At 45.6% G+C, this 18,501-nt stretch overlaps 1 protein-coding gene across 1 annotated transcript in view; it reads left to right on the top strand.

Annotated features, from left to right (window-relative positions):
- The first annotated feature begins 377 nt into the window (after positions 1 to 377).
- Positions 378 to 18,501, top strand: part of KIF26B (kinesin family member 26B) — a 500,381-nt gene continuing 482,257 nt past the window's right edge. The window contains exons 1-2 of the mRNA XM_030868518.2: positions 378 to 863; positions 1,684 to 2,085. Coding sequence (XP_030724378.1) covers positions 801 to 863; positions 1,684 to 2,085 — 465 coding nt within the window. The 5' untranslated portion in view covers positions 378 to 800. The remainder of the gene's footprint in view (positions 864 to 1,683; positions 2,086 to 18,501) is intronic.

The raw sequence follows: 18,501 nt of genomic DNA, 5'->3' as shown, positions 1-18,501 counted from the left end.
TCCCCGCAACAGGCGAGATTTACGACCCCCTCCCCCGGCTCTCGGCCTCGCAATGTCAGGCAGGAGCGCCGCAACATAAAATGGATCCCGGCAGACGCGGCGGCTGCAGCCAGGCGGCGGGCTCCCCGGAGGGGCCGCTGTTCGCGAGGCTCCGCGCTGCGCCCCGGCGCACAAGCGCGCCCTGACCGCAGACGCCGGCCGGGGCGCCCCGCCGGCCGGGCCACGCCGCCGCCCCTCTCTGCCCTCGCGCAACTGTCAGGCAAAGCGGGCCGGCGGATATTGGCTCCCCAACACGCCGAGGCTCCTCCCCGATCTGGATCTTTATATTTTGGGAGAATTTCTTTGAACTCAGTTACCAAGCTCCGCGAAGGAGACAAGTTCCCAGAGCCGGCTCGCCGGCGGAGGCGAGGCGGGGGGCCCGCCCACCTTGTCTGCAGCTGCCGTGTGCCCCGATTGTACTCGTCTTTTCCCTCGTGGAGGAAAACGGACTCGCTAGGCTGAGGAGAATGCCAATTATCTGGATGTGACCGTGAAAAGAGAACGTGTGGTTGGAGAAGGCAGAAGAGGAGGAAACGCATTATTTGAAGAGAAGAATAAACCAGGCATTGCAACCCTTCTGCAAATTAGTGCTGTTACTTCTGAGGTCCATCTGCTTTTATCCCCCCGCCCCCTTCAGTTAAGAAACCTTGACTTGAGGGCCAAGAGACAGCCCCCTACAACTGGACACCCTTCTGGGTTGGAAGACCTTTTGGATGTAGCGTTGGTGGAACATTTAGACACTCTCCTCTGGAAAAGCCACCATGAATTCGGTAGCTGGGAATAAAGAGAGGCTTGCAGTCTCCACCAGGGGCAAGAAATACGGGGTAAGTTGTGATGGGTATAATGCGGAGACGCGTTACCGGACTCTTCCCGGCCAGGGTTCCCCTTTCCGGGTAACGTGCAGCCAGGGCAAGGTGGCCCCGAGCTCTCCTCCCGCTGCTGAGGCGCCTCGGCTGGGCCAGCCGGCGTGCGCGCGCGGAGGCGGGTCCGCCAGCAACGACGCCAGCGCACTCGCCTTGCCCTCGGAATTTTTGCAGCCCTCTCGTTCCTTCTCTTCCCCGCATCCCTAACTTTTGCAGCATTCCTGCACTTCCAAGCAGAGTTAAGCCGAATGGGAGGGTTTCCCACGATTTCTCTGCTGTTCTTAAGGGACCGTTTTCCGGGAGGCGGGAGAACCTTTCATTTACCTTCAGGATCCGGAGGGCCTTGCCCTGAATGAATAAAAATCCAAAAGTCATAGCCCCCCTCCGCCCCCCGTCGTCCAGGATCTTAAAAGTGAGCTCCTGCTGGGGTGGGTGCCGGATTCAAAAGCGCGGGGAGCTGAATCCGTGGGTTCCTTTGCAGAAACCATCGAAATTCCCTGAGCGAGTGAGCCCCTCTCCTCCAAACCAGAGGAGTCCGCCGCCTCCCGGGAACCGGTGCAGGGGTCACCCGGGCGACGGGGATTCACTTAAACACAATTAACCAGACATAGGGAGGCAGATTTGGCTGCAGGGCTCAGAGCGGCCCCTAACGTGCGCCCGTGGGCGCTTGGCCGGGTCCTCGGTGGCGCGCAGGTCCCCGGGCAGGCGGGAGGGCGGCCCTTGGCAGAGGCGCGGGAGCCAGCCGCCCTGCGGCCCCTGACACCGTGTGTCTCCCCCGCAGGTGAATGAAGTCTGCTCGCCCACCAAGCCCGCGGCGCCCTTCTCCCCGGAAAGCTGGTACCGGAAAGCATACGAAGAGTCGCGCGCCGGGAGCCGCCCCACTCCCGAGGGCGCGGGCTCGGCGCTCGGCTCGTCGGGGACGCCGTCCCCCGGCTCGGGCACCTCGTCCCCGAGCTCCTTCACGGGCTCCCCGGGCCCCGCCTCCCCGGGCATTGGCACCAGCTCGCCTGGCTCCCTGGGCGGCTCGCCAGGTTTCGGCACGGGCTCCCCGGGCTCGGGCAGCGGCGGCGGCTCCTCCCCCGGATCGGACCGCGGCGTCTGGTGCGAGAATTGCAACGCCCGCCTGGTGGAGCTGAAGAGGCAGGCTCTGAAGCTGCTCCTCCCGGGGCCCTTTCCCGGCAAGGTGAGCGCCGCCGGGGACAGGGCTGGGCGGGCAACAACTGCGCGCCTCGCCGCGGCCGTGGATCGGGGGACCTGCAGCGCTGTGCGCTGCTCGGTTCCGGAGAAGGCGTTGGCCGAGCCGGGTCAGCTCCCGGCCTCGGGGGCGACCCTGCGCGTCTCCCCCGCCAGACCTTCCCCGGGCGCAGTGCTTGGATGGTGCGTACGCGGTTCCAGGCCTCGCCGCCCACCGGGGCTGCCCAGGTTATTCTTCCTGCTGCCCTCCACTCCTCAGAGTGCCCTTTCTGTGCCCCCAGGACTCGCCCATCCATCCCGTTGGTCCCGCGCGGTGCTGCCTTCGCCCGAGACCCTCTTCCCGGGCGTCCACAGGCCTTTGCCGCGTCGCAGGCCGGGGACACGCTGACACCAGCTACTGGGATTCTTTCCTTTCCGCGCCCCCCTACCGGGGCGACTCCTTAGATTTTTCTCCCCACCCCCATCCGTGATCATTTACAAAAATGTCGGAGGGAGTAGTAAAAGCGGGCTGATAATTAGGAGTTGGCATTTCCCGTCGCCTATTCGTGAGCCTTCCTTCCCAGGGCTACCAAAACAAACACATATTGGAAAGTCAGCATTTCCCCCTAACCTCTGTGTGTCTATCAGAGGAAGATTAAGGGGTGAGTAGTTCTTTGAGCGGGGCTCCCTCCTGCCTGCACCAGTGCTGAGCACGTTGATTCCTCCATGGCACCCCTGCCAGCGTTGTGTGTGTCCCCAGAGTGTAACACAATGCAGTTGTATTTGCACTGTTCGGTCTAAGTACTATCAAATGATAATATTTACTCTTTCACTTCAAAGAGTTTTTTTATCAGTGCTTAGAGAGAAATATCAAGAACACAGCGTGAATTGCTGTAGAGAATTCTGACCCTGTTCAGTGGGACTTTCTGGTTTGTACTTCTGTGACTTTTGAAGTGAAATGTGATTTTGAGTAGTGGAGTCTAGGAATAGCTGCATCTGCTTGCCGTTTCTGCTTATCCAAATATACACGCATTGATCTTTTCATACGCAAGGGTTAAATTAAACAGATACCCGCAGGAGTTGTAAAATTTGAAATGTGGAAAGTTGCCACCAAGAGAATTGGTTTTATGAATCCCGAATTTATCTCAAGAGTAATTAACTTGTAGATTGTTGTCAGTATGCCATTTTCGTAGTTTCATAATAAATGTCAGGACACCCCTAAAAGTAAATCTCAGGGACTCTAAAAAGCTTATTTCACTCTTGCATGCCATATTTTCCGATTTAACACTCTTTTCACTCACAGATTTATTTACTCTTGTGATTGTTTATCAATATTATTTGATTATCTACTACACTCAAGGAACTGTGTTAGGCACAGCAATAAAATAACAGGTACACACAGCCCTTGTCCACATGGAGCTTATATTCTAACGGAGGATACAGACATTAACCACAAAATGCACAATTCATAATTTGTTTCCATTTGCGGTGAGTGCTACGGAGGAAGAGTGTGGGATGCTGTAAGTCTGTATAACCAGACTAGACCAGCTGATAAATTTTGAAGAACTTTGGTTCTTTTTTTTTTAAGTCTTTTTTTTAAAATTAATTAATTTATTTTATTTATTTTTGGCTGTGTTGGGTCTTCGTTTCCGCTCTAGTTGCAGCGAGCGGGGGGCCACTCTTCATCGCGGTGCACAGGCCTCTCACTATCGCGGCCTCTCTTGTTGCGGAGCACAGGCTCCAGACGCGCAGGCTCAGTAGTGGTGGCTCACGGGCCTAGTTGCTGCACGGCATGTGGGATCCTCCCAGACCAGGGCACGAACCCGTGTCCCCTGCATTGGCAGGCAGACTCTCAACCACTGCTCCACCAGGGAAGCCCAAGAACTTTGGTTCTTAAAGATATATTTTTGGCAATCCTAGTAAGTTGCAGCCTACCAATTTTTTCTAGAACATTCTTGCGGACCTGTTCTTACAGTAACGTCTTTGTGTTGTTGAATGCTCCGTGTGTGCCAAGGTAAATTAAAATATACTCTTTTCATAAAAGTGGAGGGAGGAAAGGAAAACTATAGGAAGAAGAAACAAATGTTGAAACTTAAATGCATCCATCATGTTTTGTGGAGTCATGTGACAAAGTAGATTTTTGGCTTTGTTGAAGCAGCCTGGAAAATTCATTCACAGTGCAATAGGAGGCAGCTTGATATATTTGGCAATTTTATTTATGTGATGAAATAAAAGTGATGCTGGGAAACTGATTATATTATCAGAGTGATGGCTCCAGAGGAAACGTTGGATCTGGGGAACCTCAATGCTCTGCACCAATTTAAAGTGATCCAGGCACATCTAGAGAAGAGCTGTCAGTCTTGGGGACAGTCACATGGGGTCACTTTAAGTGCACACATGAATTTGCCTGGAGTTTAAGATGTGATGGAGCACAGTGAAACATGACATGTGGTGCAGGGAGAACATCATAAGACTTAGCCAGAAACAAGGGTTGTTCGGATGACCTCATTGTTAGTAATGAGGTATGGGGCCAGAATTTTAACTACCAATCCTCTGCCTGTCTCTGGGAATAATAATTTTAGGGTTTTTTTCTTTTTTAAGTATTGGTACCCTCAGGTAATATTTCCATTACACCTTCAAAGTTTGCAGCATTTTTTTTTAAGTTTGCAGCATTTTAACCAAACAAATGTTGTGTTCTCTCAAGCACCGTGGATGGAGGCCCACGTAACTCCAACACAAGGCCTTTCTTCTTCCCTGAGCCAGATTTATGAGCAAACTGTGGACCTCCGTAGCCCTCAGGCACAGAAGGAGTTAAGTTTCATTAGAACAAGAGAGGTCATTGTGACTCCAACATGTAGTTTGCCCTGAAGAGTAAGGGTCTGGAAGATAAAGGCATGTTTTTGAGAGATAATTAGCAAAAATCATCTTTGTAATTCACTTAAGATGAGTTTGGGGACTCTTTTCTTACATAGAGTATTACATTCTGTGAGGTGGTATTAAAAGTCTCCTCGGTAGGCATTTAAAAGTCAAAGGCAGAATAGTACATCCAGGAACCTTATAATTTTAGGGGGGATTTGGTTTTAGTTCTTTCTCTACCACCGATTTATTTTGTGACAGTGAGTAAATCAGTTTTCCTCTGTATTTTAACTTTCCCATTAATACACTAAGAAAAAATGATTCAGACTCTAGAGGATCTTTTAAATGATTAGAATGTCAAAAAATTATTTTAGGTGAGGCTTGAAAAGTGCTTCCATTCTTTAGAGAAAGAGGTGAAGGTTTATCTTTTTTTTTTTTTTTTGCCACACCGCGGAACTTCCCTGACCAGGGATCGAACCCGCACCCCCTGCAGTGGAAGCGTGGCGTCTTAACCACTGGACCACCAGGGAAGTCCACGATGTGGAGGTTTATGATTATTAACTAGACAAGATTCTATGGGATTTATGTTTTACAGAATTTAGGGCTTTTCTTGCAAAATATTATCCACTTTCAGTTTCTGATTTCATCAGTACATTTCCCAAATATCATTTTGCCCTATGAATTCTCACATCATGCCCACTGGTAGGTAGCCAGCGCTGTTGAATTCCCCCAGTTTTGTCTCTGAAACAGTTGGTTAAGGAGGGGAGGTAAAGTGCTGGCGGGCCCATGCAGGGAGGTCGGGCTGGTCCCAGGAGTTAGACAGTGGCTCTAGTGGCCTGAGGCGTGACCACCCGGTTCTGAGCACTCTCAGTACTAGTCGTGTGTCCACTGGAGAATGAGACTTCATGGCAGAAGGCTACACGGCTCGGAGGTTTCTAGCTTAGGTAACTGGGTGGGTGGGGTAATGTTGACTGAGGCAGGAAATGGGAAGAGATACAGATTTGGGGGGAGCTCATAGAGAAAGATGATAATGGATTTGGAAGAGATAGAGAATAAAGGCAGATTTAGGAATGAAACAGACTGAGGAATGTCGAAGAGACAACTGTGAGCTCACATAACTCTTAATGATGCTCTGGATCCCACCTGTCAAATAGCAGCTCACCTGAGTGAGTCAAGATTTTTGCCTGGTGACAGACTGTAAACCATTTGGATTGACTTATTACTTCAGTCAGTAAAAAAAGTACTTATTGGGTTTATAGCATTTCTTTTCTAGGGCTAGTAAGTGAAAGTGGTCAGATAAAAGGAAAGAATGTGGTTTTGTGAAGTGTTGGGATTTTAAGTGAAATCAGTCCTTTTACCCATTGTGGTGTCCCACTGTGTAAATATAAAACCATTTCATATCCATTGGCCAGAGCATCTTTCCTGTTTTATACACAGTCAAGGCACGGAGCCAGAAATGCGGGCCAAGGAACGAATCTCCCATTTTGGGGCTATCCTAGATCATTTCGAGATCTGTTACAGAACTTTTGAATTGACAGTGTAAGCCCTATGAAACATCAGCCCCAAAGAACTCCCTGGGGTAAGTAGAAATGTTCCAGGTTGGCAGAAGGTTATCAGACATCTATTCATTTCCATATCAATAAAAGAAAATCTTTTATATAAAAAACAGTACAGAACTACATTCCTAGCTGAATTTTTCCCTGGTCATATATTCTGGGTCCATTTATGCCCCAGAAATGTCAGGAAGATTAGCCAGACATACTGAGAAGAGTGGCCAGGAATCACAGAGATGAAAGAAAGGAATGTGTCAGGGGGTTTAAGAACACCAAACGTAGACTCTAAATAGCCAGGGCCCAAGTAAGTCTAGACTTGGGAATATATATATACATACATATATATATATATATATATACACACACACACACACACATAAAAATATATATGTATATATATATTTTTTCAGTTCAAAAACAGGGGTATGAAAAGATAACTCCATTTAAAAGATCCCCTAGAAGCCAATGTAAGACTCTTTATAAATAGATACTGAATTTTAAGTACTTATTAATTATGAGAAAAGTCTATTGGAAATCTTTTTATGAACACATGGCTGTTTTCAGAAACCTTCATTTGAATCTTTTCCATTTCGGAAATATTTTAGATAAGGGATCAGCTAATAGATAATATCGGTAATGAAAAAGTCCAGTAGCATTTATCATTAAAACATTTCTCAAACATTTTAGGTAGTATAAAAACATTCCCAGTAGAGACATATGAGCAGTAGTATCTTCTTTAAGGCTTAGTAAGCTATGGCATAATCGCATTTCATTCTACCAGACTTTTAATTGTGAACCAACAGGGTCAGTTTTTTTTTTTTTTTTTTAACTTTTAATGAACTAGACTCTCTAGAGTTTTAGGAAGAAAATGAGATTTAAGGGTCAAATCAACTTTAGCTTCCTCCTGAGAAAATGTTATCTTTTGATTTTATATAGTATAAATATCAAACTCAGAATTTAGAAAAAAACAATATTTAGGCTACTATCACAAAACATTAAATTATATAAGCACTGAATTGGGACATTCATCTGAATAGAAGAAACACATGGTATTTATTATATAAATATTTTGTGAGATTATAAATGTAAAATTTGTATCTTACATAAAATGACAAAATTATAAATTTTAATCTTAAAGATATAAGTTAGAGAATGTAAAATTATTTTGGTATATAACAAATACTGATTTTTAAAAATTTTTACAAAATTATGTAAACAGAAATTAGCATAAAATGAACAAATCAAACACTAACATATTAGTTTAGTTCATATATATAATCAAGTTAATGCACTAAGTATTTTCAGATTCCTCACATCTCCCTGATATTTTAATCTATTTGAAATACTTACTGAGTAAACAAATACATTCAAATAATTATCACTGAGTTTGTGATCTGGAGAATTTTTGAAAAGTACATTCACGACAAGATATAAATTAATTTAAAAACAATGTCAAGTACATTAGAAACAGTATATTAAATTAGGAGTTTAAAAGGAGAAAGGTGTAAAAATTAGTTGGAAGATGCAATGAACAGGAAAGACACTTATTCTATTAAACACCAGGATCACTGGAACGTTCATTCATCCTTCATCCCAAAAGTATTCGTTGAACTGTTACGTGTGCTAATAACATAGTCATGTGAGTTGTTAAGTTTGTAGTCACGGATAGGTTATTTATTAGCCACTATCCTAACCTTCCCACTAGCACTATTCTCCACACCCTGACCTTTACTTCAGAACCCCTAAACTCCCTGCAGTTAAAGACTCAAATCCAAGTAGAACTGGTGGTCTCATGGACACTACTTCAACTCTGACTCCAATCTACTGTGAATAGCCAATACTAGCATCATATGGCTTTAAACATTCTATTGTGGATACTATTGTGGATTTGTATTGAGTCAACTACATTTCCCAGAATTCTCCTCCCTGTAGGGAGGGGAACAGAGATAGTTTGAGATGTTGAAGATGGAAGTGAAGCAGCAGACACATTCTTCTCTGAATCTTGAAGAGTCAGTGCCGGGCATGAACGATTATAGCTCATCACATAATTGTCTCTTCTGCCATTGGTATGAGGCAGCAGCTAGGCTCCTCTACTTTCTGATGGATTTCTTAAGATCGTCCAACTACTGGACCAGGTGTATGTTTTGCTTCATGATGAAGGGCACCATCCTCTCCTGTGGAACATCTCTATCACTGAAGGTGAAGATGTCTAGGTATTGAGAGACTGAGGAGGGGTCTAGGCTATCCTTGTGGGTTCCAGCACATCTTCACTGGTTCAAGTTTTTCCTTGCTCCCCCAAATTTGTGTTTATTTCTCCTTGCTGATGGCCCTACTGACTTCAGGGTCTAACTCTGGCAGGAAGAGAGGAAAGTAACCATTTTGAAATATGCTGAAAGTGTTTTCCATAACAGAGGCTTACTTTCCAGCAAAACAGACTTCTCAAGAGCCTTAGTTCCCTGGTGGAAGGGCATCTCCCTGATTCCACCTTCTTCTAGCATTTCTTTTTCACCGCCACACCATCAGGGCTCAACAGTGGAGGAAAGCTCCAGTTTTTTTTTTAATTAAAAAAAAATTTTTTATTGTATATACATTTTTTATTTTTGGCTGCTTTGGGTCTTCATTGCTGCGCTTGGGCTTTCTCTAGTTGTGGTGAGCGGGGGTTACTCTTCGTTGCAGTGCCTGCGTTTGTCATTGCAGTGGCTTCTCTTGTTGCGGAGCATGGGCTCTAGGCACATGGGCTTCAGTAGTTGTGGCACGTGGGCTCAGTAGTTGTGGCTCACGGGCTTAGTTGCTCTGGGCATGTGGGATCTTCCCAGACCAGGGCTCGAACCCATGTCCCCTGCATTGGCAGGTGGATTCTTAACCACTGCGCCACCAGAGAAGTCCCATGGTCAGTTTTTATAGTGATTTAATTCACTTTGTAAAAATCCCTGGCCTGTAGTAATTTCTTCCACACTCATTGCAGATAGTATTATTGCATTAGAAATGTGATTTTTAAATGGCTGAGCCTGGTAATTTGTCGGCATTTAGGAGGATTAAGTCAATAAAATAGGCAACATCAGTTGCTCTTTGGCATTATATCACAAATCAAACTGAACCATTCATCAGCTAATAATAATGGTGATGGTAATAACAATGATGATTACAAGTGGCTAACAATGATCATCCTTAGTATGTGCTAGGCACTGTACTAATATATACACACATACTTACATACATTCATAAAATCTCACGTAGCAAAATGAAGATGAACCCAATTTCTTTTCTTTACCCTGGAATTCCAGGTGATTGATGTGGTTCAGGTCACAAAAGGAAGTATGAGTAAAGATGCAAGGAACAGAGAAATCCAAGGATGCTTCTCCCCTTCTGAAGCCATTGAGGGTATTACACTATTAGTATAACTGCCTGAGTGGAGACCCTTGCTTGAGGGAGAAGGTTGTGGTTATTTTTCCTGGTAACTTCACTTTCAGGATGGGGGGAAGATATGTGAGGTGGTCAGGACCCTGAGCTGAGTAATTTGCTTGGCTGGAATGTATTAGAGGGGGCAAAGGAACTTCCTTATATTTATATTCACTTGGCCGAGGCTGTTGTCAACCCTTTCTGAAAAGCCCTGCCCTAGGAACCCGTGGAGACTGTCTGAGAGGACATGTTCTTTAGCTAGACCTTCTGCGCCACGTCAGCAGGGCTGCCAGACTCCACTCTGTTTCATCCCCGCAGAGACTGGTGCAGAGACCACGTGCACGCTGGTGTCTGTGAGGGTTCCCAGTCTCTTTTCAGGAATGCAAAACTAATTTCCCTTTTACCCGTATCTTGAGTCACAGGCTGATCCTAAAAATCTTTCCTTTTTTAAAAAAAATCTCCTGTGTGGTCTTATTGTGTCAAAGAAGCACTGTTTAGAAAGGGCTCCCGTTGATCTTTCAGACTCAAAGGCACCAATCAGAAATGTCTTAAAAGTGTATTTGTGTAGGTGCAAAAGGACTGGCAATACATCTCTATTCCTAAATTGCTTTTGAAATATTAATTAGAATAGTGAATCAGTTTGTGCTCATCATCCTGTTTCCCATTGCCTTTGGGATGCTCTAGAACCCATCTAAGAAAATTAGATTTTGAATTATGGTTAGAAAGGTTGTCTGTCCACCTTTTCCAGGTTTTAAAGAAGTTCACCTATGTTTTCCTTGAATATTTGTAAGGTTTCCTTTCTAATAGTTAGACCTCTGATCCATTGGGAGATTATTTTGGTGTATAATGAGAGGTATAGATCAATTTTATCTTTTTCTAAATGTCTATCCAGTTGTCCCCAAACCCTTTATTAAAACATTCATCTTTCCCCCATTGATTTGAAATAACCATTATCATAAACCAGATTTTCAGTACTTGGGTGTACTCTGGACCTTCTGTTATGTCCCATTTATCTGTCTTTTCACGTACCAATTCCATACTATTTTAGTTACGGAAGCTTTGGAGCATGTTTTAGTACTTGATAATGTTGGCTCTCTCTCTTTCCCAAACAATGCCTTTCCTTTCTAGTAGTTTCCTGGTTATTCGTCCAGACTATTTTCCCATATGAACTTTAGAATCAACTTGCATAACTCCATAGAATTTTTTAAAATTGGGACCATGTTAAACTTATACATTAACCTGAGGGATATTTGGCATCTTTATGATGTTGACTCCTTCCCAAGAACATGGAATGTCTTTCCATTTGAACACATCTACTTTTCAGCAATTTTAAAGGTTTTTCTTGTAGAGGCTTTATTTCTTGTTAAATTTATTTTTAGGCATTAAAAATACTTTTTGTTGCTATTATAAAGGAGCTCTTATCTTCCATTATTTCTTCTAATTGATAATTGTTAATATGTAAGAAGGATATTATATATATCTTACATATATATCTTATATCCTATTATTAAATTGTATTACTATATTCATTAGTTGTTAAATGGGTACTCTTGGATTTTCAAAAGGATTTATCTTCTACAAATAGAGACGGCATCACTCCTCTCCTTTGCTAATTTTATTCCTCTAATAGTTTTCTCTTGTTTGTTACATTGATTTATGCCTCCAACACAGTGTTAAATGGTAATGTATGGTGGGCATGTGTACAGTTTTTCTCACTAAGTAAGAGCTTGGCTTTTGAACTGAGGTCTCTATATATTTTTAAAAGTTAGGGAAATATCCATCGGTTCCTATTTTATTCACTTTTTTTCATCAGGAATGGGTGTTATATTTTGCCAAGGTCTTTTCAGTATTTAGGGAGACGATCATATGATTTTTCTCCTTAGATCTATTAATATTGTGAAGTATTATCATTGCTTTCCTAATAATGAACCATCCTTGCATTCCCATAATAAACCCTACTTGGTCATGATGTATTTTTTTAAATATGCTGCTGGATTCAGCTTGCTAATATTTTATTTATTGTTTTTGCTTTCCTATTCGTATGCCATAAGCATTTTTGATTCCTACCCGTGTACCATCTATGGTACTGTGCCATATTATAACCAAGATATGAAAAAGACTAAAAATTCCTGCCCCGGAGCAACTCCCAGTCTAGTATTAGAGACAGACAAAGAACCAAAGAGTTAGAGTGCAGCATATTAAATGCTGGACCATGGGCTGTGGAGGCTGCTAGGAAGCAAAGAGAGGTGAGGCTCGGGCTGGCTTTGGAAGAGTGAGTAGGAGCTCAGCATGTGAACATGGTGAATCACCCGCATTCCAGGCAGAGAGAATGGTGAGCATTAGGGCACAAAGAGGTTATGCACACTCAGTATCCTGGGGGAACTGCAGTGGTGCGTTGCCGACATAGTGCAGTGTGTGCATGGGTGAGTGACAGGCTGGGGAGGTGGCAGGGAGAGGACGAAGGGCCTCGTAGGCTAAAGAATCTGGATATTATCCTCTAGGCTGGGTGGCCATTGAAGGGCTTTCAGGAAGGGAGTGAAGTGATCAGATATTCATTTAAGAAAGATTGCTCTGATAGGGAGAGAGAAACTGGATTCGAAGAGTGGTATCATGGAGTTCAGTGGAGAGGCCCCTCGCCGTGGCCTCAGTGAAAGATGGTGCAGACCTAACTAAGGCAGTAGCAGTGCGAATGAAGAGGCAGCCTGGCCCTGTCAGATTTTGTACGTAGAAAACCCATGGCGGCTGGCAGCTGAGAAATGGGACAGGAGCAAGAGGATGAAGATTTCTGGCTAGGGCAAGTGTGAGGGTGCTGCAGCCGTTAATTGAGATGGAGAATACAGGCAGAGAGGGGGTTTTTGTTATGGTGGGTCTGATTTTCAAGGATGGGTGTGAATACTAAAATTGGTTTGGGTTCTCTAGAGCTTGAGATGGAATGTTCCAGTGGGGTCCAGTGGGGCTCTAGAGTGGATTCAGAGCTGGAGCCATGGATCTGGGAAATGTCAGCATGAGGAAGGTGGTGGAATCCACAGATGAGGTGAGCTCTCCCCGAAGGATGTGTAGAGTGACAGACGGTGAAGTGTGGAGCTGTGGGACCCATTGACGTTGAAGGGACAGGCAGCCTTGAGGAGTCAGGAAGACAATTCAAGGAGAGACCAGAAAAGGGGGAGGAAAATAAGAAAAAGTGGTATCATGGAAACGGAGGGAGGGGTGAGCTTGAGAAGGTAGGGGTGATGAAAGGTCAGATGCCTTGGAGAGATCAAGGAGGTAAGGACTGAGGTTTCCACTGAATCAGTAAATAGAAGGTCACCGGGGATCTTTGTTAGAAGTTTCTGGCACCCTGGAGAAAGGCAGGCAATGACAGTGTGTCCAGGAGTGATGGAGAGGTGAGGACATCCGAGGCAGCTCAAAGTTGTTGAAGACACTGAGAGGTTAAGAGAGATTCATTTTCTGAGGCTCTTATGACCTCAAAATATGAAGATCTGGGGTCAACAACTTGGGTGCCAAACTAGGCCGCATCACCGAGTGTGTGACCTTGGGCAAGTCACTTAGCCTTTCTGAACCTGGTTATTCTCACCTTTACAATGGGGGTGAGCTTCCCTGGTGGTGAGTGGTTAAGAATCCGCCTGCCAATGCAGGGGACATGGGTTCAAGCCCTGGTCCGGGAAGATCCCACATGCTGCAGAGCAACTAAGTCCGTGCACTACAGCTACTGAGCCTGCGAGCCACAACTACTGAGTCCGTGTGCCACAACTACTGAAGCCCATGCACCTAGAGCCTGTGCTCCGCAACAAGAGAAGCCACCACAATGAGAAGCTGGCGCACTGCAACAAAGAGTAGCCCCCGCTCGCCGCAACTAGAGAAAGCCCGTGCGCAGCAATGAAGACCCATCGCAGCCAGAAATAAATAAATACATAAAATAAATGTATACAATGGGGGTAATGTTGGGCCCTGCCAGCGTTGCTGTGAGGAGCTGGTGAAATTGTGAGATGATATCCAACCATCTTTCTGTTTTATTCCAAGGATGCCCCACAGGAAGTTGAATTTTATGACAATTCCTTCCTTTCCCTCTCTCTCTCTCTCTTCCCTTCCTTTCTTCTTTCTTCTTCTCTCTTCCTCTCTCCCTCTCTCCCTCTCTCTCTCTTTCTTTTTCCTTTTGCCAGTGATCTGACACCAAAACAGAAAAGCAGTTGTCAGAGAAGGTGGAACCATTAAGCTCGTCTCCTTTCCCGTTTCCTCACCTCCAAGTGAAGAAAGCGTCTCCTACTTATTTATTCATTTGTAGGGTGGCTTCCACAGGACCAGGAGAACTCGGTTGATGAAAATAGCTACTCCTTTTAGTTGAGATGCCATGAATATGGATTGAGATTATTTGTCACAGATGGAAATGCCCCCTTTAAGCCCTGCCCCTCTCAGAGGCCCCCCAGGGAGCACTGCACACACCGAACTTTGCAGTTCCACTCCGGCGAGAGTGGGAGAGCAGACGTCCCCCAGTGACTGCACATGCAGTGTGCGGATCTGAGCGACATTGGGAATTTGGGCTTATCTGCCTCCCGATCCAGTTTTATCTTTCTCAGACAGTTTTCTTTGCAGTTATACTTTGCTGATCCTATCGCATCGATTCCGCCCAGGCCCTGTGGAGAAGTCTGGAAATAAAGGCACTCTCCCCACACCAAGCAGGATTTCCTGCACATATCCCTGCTCTCGGAGCTGGAGCTGCCTTGGGTAGAGAGTGTTCTTGTAAACGCTTGTGTAGAAAGAGTCGATATCCTTATGCTGCTCTATAGGTGAACATTTCAGAAGGCTCTGGAGTAGAGTAAGTTCTTTTGATAAGCAGAACTATATCGAAATATATCTTAAGTGTTATAGACTAACTTACGGCTGACGGGCTACTTTTGTTCATCTTTTCTGCTGAATGGAGTTTAAGCTCGATGTTGTTGCTGCCCACAAAAAGTTCTTGTTAAAAGTTTTAGTTCTCCACACAGCATGTTTTAAAAATCTTTGCTAGTTCTTACACACGAAATGTTTTTATTTTTAAAGCATGAACTGCGAATAATCAGTTTAAATCTACTTTGCCACCACAGGGGTGAAAAATGTAAACGAATAATTCTTTATCTAATCTGAGTGATGTCTGGGATTTGTAGTTGCTAACTAAGGATTTCTTCTAAGATAACATAGGAATTTATAGGGCTTGAGATTTTTCTATGAAGTAATTCCATCTTTTAATTAGCGGTGATGAGCAGCTACGCTTTCCCATGAAACACGATCATCTTATTTATAGTGGTTGCTTTCCTTAGAGCTGTAATCACTACTTCCCTACTCCCTGCCCCATCTACCTGGTGGTTTCATGCAGCTGTAGGAGACTTACTTATTAACTGATTAGAAACCATCACTACCACCACCACCAACCAAAAGCTATTGAGCTATCTAACCAAAGAATTATACAGAAAATACACAGTTGAATTCAGGCAGACGACTAGTAACTGCCATTATCTCATGAAAAATAATCACCTGCCTGGTTCGGTTGTGTGGCTTTTCTTAGAGGGATGTCTCGATCCTGAGCACGGCGGCTGAAGAGGTGGCCTTGGGTGTCTTCCTTGTGGGCCCGCAGCTGTGAACTGGAGCATCACTTGTTTCCATCAAGCCAGGCAGTGTGGGGATAGAAGGGGGAGGAATAACAGAGATGGGAGCAGTAGGAGGAAGGACGAGAGAGAGGGTGAGAGAAACAGAAATCCAGGGTGGGTGGCCGGTAGGCATTGGAGGCTGTCTACCGTCCCAGAGGTTGAGGGGCGGTCCCGCCTCTGGCACTAATGAGAACTGTGGCTTTGGGCGAGTCACCTGTGCTTTGTTCCTCTTTTGTAAACCGAGAGGAGGGAGTTGGTGGTCTCTAAACTCCTTGCAAGCCTGCAAGTCTTAAGGAGCCCAATCTTTGACCCCAAATTCTAGAGGGATGTGTTGACAAAGCCTTAGATGGATTTCTGGCTGAACCTGGAGGCTGAAGCTGTTCCGTGGCTTGGCACACCTGTGGGAATCCCACGCCCAGCCAGCCAAGGTGTGTCCCCCCTTGTTTGCCATCCAGGTGAAGGTACTCACTGGCATTGCCACGGCTGATATTTCTGCCTTTGGAATTTGGATCATAAACTGACTCACAAGATTCTTCCTGTTTCTTAATGAAGCTGTTTACTGTCTTCTGTATTTGGAAGCAGAAATAAACGTGGGCAAACAAAAGGACAATTGATTTTACAAGAGCAATTTGGTAAGGGATGTTTGAGAAGTAGTATTCCCTTAGATATAAAGACTGCTTATAGTTAGTCTTCCATTAAAAACATCTGCCACGTTCATTAGGAATTAGAAATAATTTGTGGGGATAGCAATGGAGAAACACCAGAACTCCAAACATTTTACTCATCATTCTTTAAAAAATTCTACATCTTAATTTTTCTTTTTTTTGCGGTGCGCGGGCCTCTCACTGTTGTGGCCTCTCCCGTTGCGGAGCACAGGCTGCGGAGCACAGGCTCCGGACGCGCAGGCTCAGCGGCCATGGCTCACGGGCCCAGCCGCTCCACGGCATGTGGGATCTTCCCGGACCGGGGCACGAACCCGCGTCCCCTGCATCGGCAGGCGGACTCTCAACCACTGCGCCACCAGGGAAGCCCCATCTTAATTTTTTTAAACCTCTTTTTGCCCCCTTTGCTTTCTCCTTCTCTTTTCTGCTTCTTCAGATATCTAGACAAGACCACAGTTACTTAGACCAGTACTTACAGAGCCCACGTCCATGACTTGGGTGTAATAATCCTCTCATTTGGATGCTGTGGTCTGCAAAGGAGATGGCAGGTAGAAGATGCTGAGTCAACGAGGCCCATTCAGTTATTATCAATTTTATTTTTCATCTTTAGCACTAGCCTAGGTTGCCTCTTTTTAAAAAAGTTTAATTAATTTATTTATTTTTGGCTGCGATGGGTCTTTGTTGCTGCGCGAGGGCTTTCTCTAGTTTCGGTGAGCAGGGGCTACTCTTCGCTGCGGTGCGCGGGTTTCTCATTGCGGTGGCTTCTCTTGCTGCGGAGCATGGGCTCTAGGCGTGCGGGCTTCAGTAGTTGTGACGCACGGGCTTCAGTAGTTGTGGTTCGTGGGCTCTAGAGCGCAGGCTCAGTAGTTCTGGTGCACGGGCTCAGTTGCTCCACGGCATGTGGAATCCTCCCAGACCAGAGCTCGAACCCGTGTCCCCTGCATTGACTGGTGGATTCTTAACCACGGCGCCACCAGGGAAGTCCCCTAAGTTGCCTCTTTAAATTGTCTGCTTCCTGTGAAATGTTTCCCTAACTCTTCTTTCAACTACAATAATTTATATTTTTGTTGTAGTCTAAACGCAACTCAGGGAGCACAGGTATTAAAAGCAGGCCTTCATTTGGCCTTTCCTAGCCCAGAGCACATTAGGACTTGGGGGCAGACACAGTGGGAGCAGCCGGAGAACAGAGGAACGGCAGGTACGCCCCTTGTTTGCCTCGGATGCCTGCAGGCACCCTAGGGGAGCACTGACATAGCGCCCTGCAGCCCAGCACACCCTCACGTGTCTCCCTTGATTCTGTTCTCAGATACTGTATCCTTTATTTCTCCTCTCGTTCTTTCCGCCTAAGTTTGCTCATGTAATTATTTGTGAAATTTCTAGGGAGAAGTCTTTCTAACGGGCTGTGCGTGTGTGCGTGCATGTGCACACTTGGCAGGAGCCCTGCAGGAAGCCTACAAGTCGATGACACAGTAGACATCCTGTCTCAGGTTTCAGATGTTGTTAGGCCGAAGCTTTTATTGGAGGTCAAGGCAGCTAATACAGTGGGGTGTGCAATTAAAAGGGCATTCAGCACAGAAGGATGGCTAGCTGTCTCTCAGGCTGGGAGTGCAGGGAGGGTTGACAGCTGTGAGTCTGCTAATGATGGCTTTACAAGCATATTTTGCAGCCAGGGTGGTAAATGTAATACAAAGGCATGGTTTTCATGTGCCTAATCAGCTCTCTGCTTCCTGTGAGAAGCATCCACTCGGGGAAGGAAGTTGCCGGTTGTGGGCTTTTTTGTGGTGGTAGTTTGTGCTAATTTACTTTTTTAAATAGAGTACTTGCCATTGTTAGTGATTCTGCATGATGCCCCTTTATGGTGGTCAGGAAGGAGATTGCAGGATGATGGCGAAGGTTTAGGAGGCTGGCCCAGGGTCACCCAGAGAACCTCGGGCTCCTGGCTCTCCATCAGGTTCTAGTAGGATTTATTTATGCAGTTGTTTTGCCCATGTGGATCTCCTGGACTCTGAACCCTGGGAGCACAGTCATCATATCTTATTAATTTTACCCAGTAGACAGTAACTATTTTCTTGAATACATGAATTCTACAAAAATTTCTGGCCTTTTGGAAAAAAATCTTACCACTGCTGTGTAAGGACAGCATCACTGGGGAGGAGGGAAGGTGACAGAGGAGGAGATGCAGGCAGTGTCTAGGGGGTGGGAGGTGATGCCTGGATTAGTCCCGGGAAGTGGCAGGATGCTGTCCCACTGCCATGGCCTCCTGTTCTCTAGAAGAGTGAAATCCACAGAGATCAGAGTGCTAGCAGCTTCTACATCTGAGTGGATCTTGGTCTAG

This window comes from Globicephala melas, chromosome 1, assembly GCF_963455315.2.
Source record: "Globicephala melas chromosome 1, mGloMel1.2, whole genome shotgun sequence".
Lineage (NCBI taxonomy): Eukaryota > Metazoa > Chordata > Mammalia > Artiodactyla > Delphinidae > Globicephala > Globicephala melas.
Note: the sequence above shows the minus strand (reverse complement) of the source record. Positions and strands in the feature narration are given on the sequence as shown.